The sequence below is a fragment of the Sturnus vulgaris genome, chromosome 7 (genome assembly GCF_052056855.1).
Source record: "Sturnus vulgaris isolate bStuVul1 chromosome 7, bStuVul1.hap1, whole genome shotgun sequence".
Taxonomy (NCBI): Eukaryota; Metazoa; Chordata; class Aves; order Passeriformes; family Sturnidae; genus Sturnus; species Sturnus vulgaris.
In genome coordinates, this window is record NC_142249.1 from 36,541,992 (window position 1) to 36,547,173 (window position 5,182).

General features: G+C 44.3%; 1 protein-coding gene across 1 annotated transcript; it reads right to left on the reverse strand.

The window, feature by feature from the left end:
• Positions 1-768: 768 nt before the first annotated feature.
• Positions 769-4,937, reverse strand: LOC148223237 (basic helix-loop-helix transcription factor scleraxis-like). The gene is made up of 2 exons (XM_088168289.1): positions 4,512-4,937; positions 769-4,365 (listed from the first exon to the last, which is right to left on the reverse strand). The coding sequence occupies exons 1-2, from the start codon at positions 4,935-4,937 to the stop codon at positions 4,315-4,317; spliced, it is 477 nt and encodes a 158-aa protein (XP_088024415.1). The 3' UTR covers positions 769-4,314.
• Between the last annotated feature and the right edge of the window lie 245 nt (positions 4,938-5,182).

Genomic DNA, 5,182 nt, shown 5'->3' on the forward strand with positions numbered 1-5,182 from the left:
ATATTGAGATATTCAAATTTTGAGAAGGTTTTTGAAGAAATATGTCCAGAGCAGCCACTTTAGTTCTTCTCACTATTAAGAAATGGCTTTTCCCCCCCTAAGATTTCATGAAACTCTATGGTATATTTTATCCCAGTAATAATTTTCTTTTATTCCCCCACAATCCACACGTTGATTCATTAGAAACATTTTTCTTCAGCCTTCAAAGGATTTCTGGTGTAAGAGATCTCCCAGATCTCTTGCCTTTGTAGCATGCTGTCTATTTTAGCTAATTTTATATAAATTCTTTCTCCTCACCTTGTACTATCCCTTACTATTACTATTAACCTTACTGTTAATCAAGACGTCATTCTCTCTTTTCAAAGGTGTTATTTAGGCAGTCAGTTTAGGTTTTTTATAAATGTTGGTGATATTCTCTCAATGTAGTGTCACCAGGCCAAAGTGTAGGAATGTGACAGGGACTGCTCACACTCTGGGCTCTTTTGCTTGTCTGCCCTGATGAACTTCTACTGATGAATCAATCTCTTCCTTTCTTCTCCCTCCTTTCTTGCCCCATCCTTTCTCTCCCTCCATCTCCTCCTGTGTTTGGCACTTAGGATATTGTACAGGCCCTGAGCAGAGGAGCTCATTTTTCATTTTCCCAAGCTTTCCACCCACTTCCCTTCTCTCCTGCCAATGCACACACATGGTGCATTCATACACATGCCAGTATGCTGCTGAAATCTTGGAGAGATATATTTGAAAAAGGTAAAGAAAAAGACGAAATGCTTGTATCTTGAGATGGCTATAGAACTTCCATCTTTGTGTTTGCAGTTTATTCTTTAAATAAGTAACAAAAATACTGTTTATTTTAGCAAATATAATCACATTTTGCAAACAAATACAGATTTTTGTAAAGAAGCAGATTTTCCATGAAAGGAAACTTCTGTTTTGTAGAACAGAAGTGAAAATAGAAGCTAACATATGAAACTACTTTGACTTACATTATGATTAATTCATAAATAACCAAGAACTATGTTCAACTGCTTCTTTAAACTTAACCAGTAAAATCAAACAACATGATTTATTCACTTTGCTTGGCGCTGTTTTTATACAGTGATGTAGCAGGCTAAGTACAATGATTTATACAAAGTACTATGCTTGGATTATTTTAACAATAATTTAATAGGATCTGAGACCAAATGGTGTATATCTCACTGTTTCTGCTTTATTCATGCATCATGTAAATTGAATAGCCAAGTGTTTACAGGAAAACAAAGCTGGGATTGACATCAGGCATGCCTCTGTTCATACATACAGAGCAGAATGCACTCACAAATAAGTCAAGCCCCAATATCTGCAGAACTGTTTGGCACCTCTGGAAAAACTCACATCATTCCGATGCCTCACCATCAAGTAAGGTACTTGCTCTCAGACACCTTCAAGATTTTGACTTGTATATTTGTTCATGCCATGAATAACACTGCTCCATGATTAAAAAAATAGGATTGGTAAGACACACAAGCTCATACAGTAAAAATTCAGTAAAACACCTAATGAGCTCTTTATATGTGCAATCCGAGCCCTCAATTCATCTGTGTCTCCAGAAATTAAATTATTTTTCCCTTGATTTATAGAAAACCCCTTACAGAGTAGCAGCTTTATCTTTTTTTTTTTCACCTGGGATTAGAGAAGTTTTACATTACAAAGAAATTTCAGCAAAGTTAAGGATTTGTCCTCAGTTTTCCTCATTTAAATACACAGAGTTACACATATATATAAACATTCCTCAGAGAAATCACTGCTATAATTACTTTGGATAGACATTATCTGTCTATACCATAAATATTTGGGCCACAGTACTCTGGGGTCTAATTTCTGCTACAATCAATCAGTGTTACTGAAATTCCTGTATTATCTAGTAATTGAAACCCTGAGAAAATTTTCAAGCCCAGTTGAATTCAACAGTTTATCCTGAGTAAAGGGAGAAGAATTTAATGTTACACTGAGCCACATTAAACAGGAGAGAAGGTTTAGTTGTTAGGGCCTGCTCCTGCTTTTGCCATTGCATTTTGTATAAACCCTTTACAAAACTAGGGAGATAAAAACCCATTCATAGGGAGAACACCAAACTCCTGTAGGATTGTAGAAATTATTAATGAGAGTTTCAAGTTATGAGATTTCAGCTCATACTTTGGTAGAAAAGTCAACCTCACATTTTGTGCTCATTTTCTTTAATAAGGAAGTATAAAGATATCTATTCAAATCCAAATATACTTAATTTGCCAAGAGCTACACTAAAAACTCTCAAAATTGCAATAAAATCACATCATTTTGAAAATCTGAAATAAATAATTTTATTGTCTTTCTTACAAATTTCAAAATTCAGAGCATACTCAATGCAAAATTTTCCTAAAATTGTTTGAAACTGCATTATGTTTTTTTCATTTTAGAGTATCATATGAAATGATACAGCTAAATGAATAAATTAGTATTAATTGTCTATGAAGAGGTCAGATGCTTTAGTTTATTGTCTTCATAAGAATGTAGGACCTAACTGTAAGATCAGCTTTAACTGTACAGCAAATAACTTTTAAAAGGACATATTTTTTTCAATTTGATTTAAAAAAAGCTAGGAAGATATGTTTGTAGAACTCTATGCTCACACACAGAGGCTGACACAACATAAAAATTTAAAAACACTTTGTACAAAGCTGTAAAGAGTTCCAGCTTCAAAAATCAGTGCCAAAGCAAACAAAGACCTTGATCTGGCACCAATTGAAAGTTCCCCATTAAAAAAAGATTAATGATAGAAACCTTCTAAAAACAAAAAACTCCTCTCAATCCAGGAAAATGCATCCTGTAGCTTCTAATAACTGAAGAGACTGGTGTGATGTGGAATCGCTGGGACTTTGCTTGGGTGTTTTTCTTTGTTAGAATTCACAAGGAAGAGCTTATTGCATTTCTGTAGGTACAGCAGATTTTTCCTCATTGTGCTACAGAAAAAGTGGCCACTGTGTGTTGGGCAGGGGAGAAGGGAAACTAAAACGGTGAAGTTGTATAGGGATACACCACAACCTTGCACTTGCCAAGTTCTTCATAACAACTGCCAGAATTTGCTTTGCACTTATGTAGGGCATAAGAGAAGACTCTGTGCAGAAAAGAAAGTGAACAACACAGGGCTGCTTCTTCAGCCCTCACGTTTGGCCAGAGCAGCAAGGCTGGCCAGGAGCACTGCACAGATGGCATCAGGGGAGGGAAAAGGAGACAAGTTTTCCTTGCAGCACTTCTTGGAGTGGTACAGTTACCAAGCTCTTAAAGAGTACAGAGTGCCTCCCAAAGCAACAAGTTAAGATTAATTAAAACCTAATTAATTATATTATAAATAGCTATAAAGACATTGCAAAATTAACCTATCTCTATATTTCTTAGAACCCAGCATTACTGGGGTTTAAGATTTTAGCCTGCTGCTTCATTAATGTCCAAATCTGAAAACTGAAAATGCTTATTTGCCTTTTAGAGTTCTGAAAAAAAATATACAAGTTAGTAAACCGAGGGGAGATGAACAACCTCCGTGATGTACAGGGCACAGTTATGGAACGACCTGGGTGATGGGTAAAAGTCCTTGGGAAACCCTCCTTGCCAGACAGATTTAGGAATATCCCGTGCTATTTAAAGGGCTGGCAGGACTCGCAGTGTTAATAAGGAAAGAGCATCGCTTACACTGCACATCTCCGCTTTCCTCTCCTGTGCTGGCTACGTCCCGTGCCGGGTGCTGCTGCGCCTGGGCACAACGGGGCTGCTTTCACTGGAAGTTTTCCGACTTTCTGTGAACACCTCAAAATAATCCTGCAGCATCGTTGAGACCTCTCAAGCATGTCAGCTGTCGGCATCAGCCGCTGTCCCCAAGGACTGGCGTGCAGCTGGAGGAGTGGGCGCAGCGCTGCGTGCAGCCCGGGCTGGGCTGGAGGCGGAGGGCACGGCGTGTTCATGACAGCGTCCCCTGACAGGGGACACTGTGTGTTTGGAAGTTCAAGTTTCATCATGCGACACAGGTTTAGGGAGGCATCAGGATCAGGGCTTGGCTGCTGAGGTTTAACATTTCTCGAGCTAAAATAGCTGCCGCACCAGGTGCAACTGTCTCAACAGAGGCAGTGAATTTCATTTGCAAAACACCCTGAAAAAACCCCTCACAATATGAAACAAAGTGCATAGACTTAAAACGTAACTTTTAGGACTGTGTTATCTAAATGTAAACATGCAGCACGAGTGAGGCGAAGTTACCCAGAGCAGTGGTACAGTCAGAGCAGGAGTGGTGCGAGACCCTCAGCCTGTTCAGAGTCCGGTTACAGCTGGACCAGGCGATGGTTTCTCTTTTTCTTGGTGCTGTTCGATGGATAAAACACAGGTTAGGAGGCACCAAGGACAGCACTGAACCCTCGGCTGGTTCAATCCCAAACCTATGGGGGATACCAATAACCACCCTCCCCAACAGAGAGCTCCAGGAGCGGCGTGCTGAAGCCGGTCCTTACCCGCTGCCGCTGGTCGCTGAGGCAGAAGGTGCAGATGGACCGAGGCGCGGAGGCAGCTGGTGGCGAGCAGGGCTGCGGGCAGGGCTGAGCGGGCTGAGAGGGCTGCGGGCAAGGCTGAGAGGGCTGCGGGCAGGGCTGCGGGCAGGGCTGCGGGCAGGGCTCCTCGGCAGCCACCGCCTCGTCCTGCCGGCGCTGCTGCAGCAGCAGCACGTTGGCCAGGTGCGAGATGTAGCTGGACGCCAGGCGCAGCGTCTCCACCTTGGAGAGGCGGCGGTCGGCCGGGCGGGTGGGGATGAGCCTGCGGAGGGCGCCGAAGGCCGTGTTGACGCTGTGAGTGCGGTCCCGCTCCCGCGCGTTGGCCGCCGCCCGCCGCCCGCCGCCGCCCCGCGCCCGCCGCCGCCGCCCCGCGCCCCCGCCGCCCCGCATCGCGCCCGCCGCCGCCCCGCCGCTCCATCACTTTTATGCGCGCCAGGTGCCGCATCGCCCCTGCTCGCCCCGTGTCCCGCCGGCCCCGGCGCTTGGCGGCTGCTCTCGGCCGGGGGCCGCCGCCGCCGCCGCCGCCGCCGCACCTGTCGCGGCCTCGGGCTCGGCACCGGCTCCGTGGAAACCCCCCGCTCCTCCTCCTCCTCCCGTCGCCGGGGGGGCCTCGCCTGCAGCGCTCCCGCATCCAC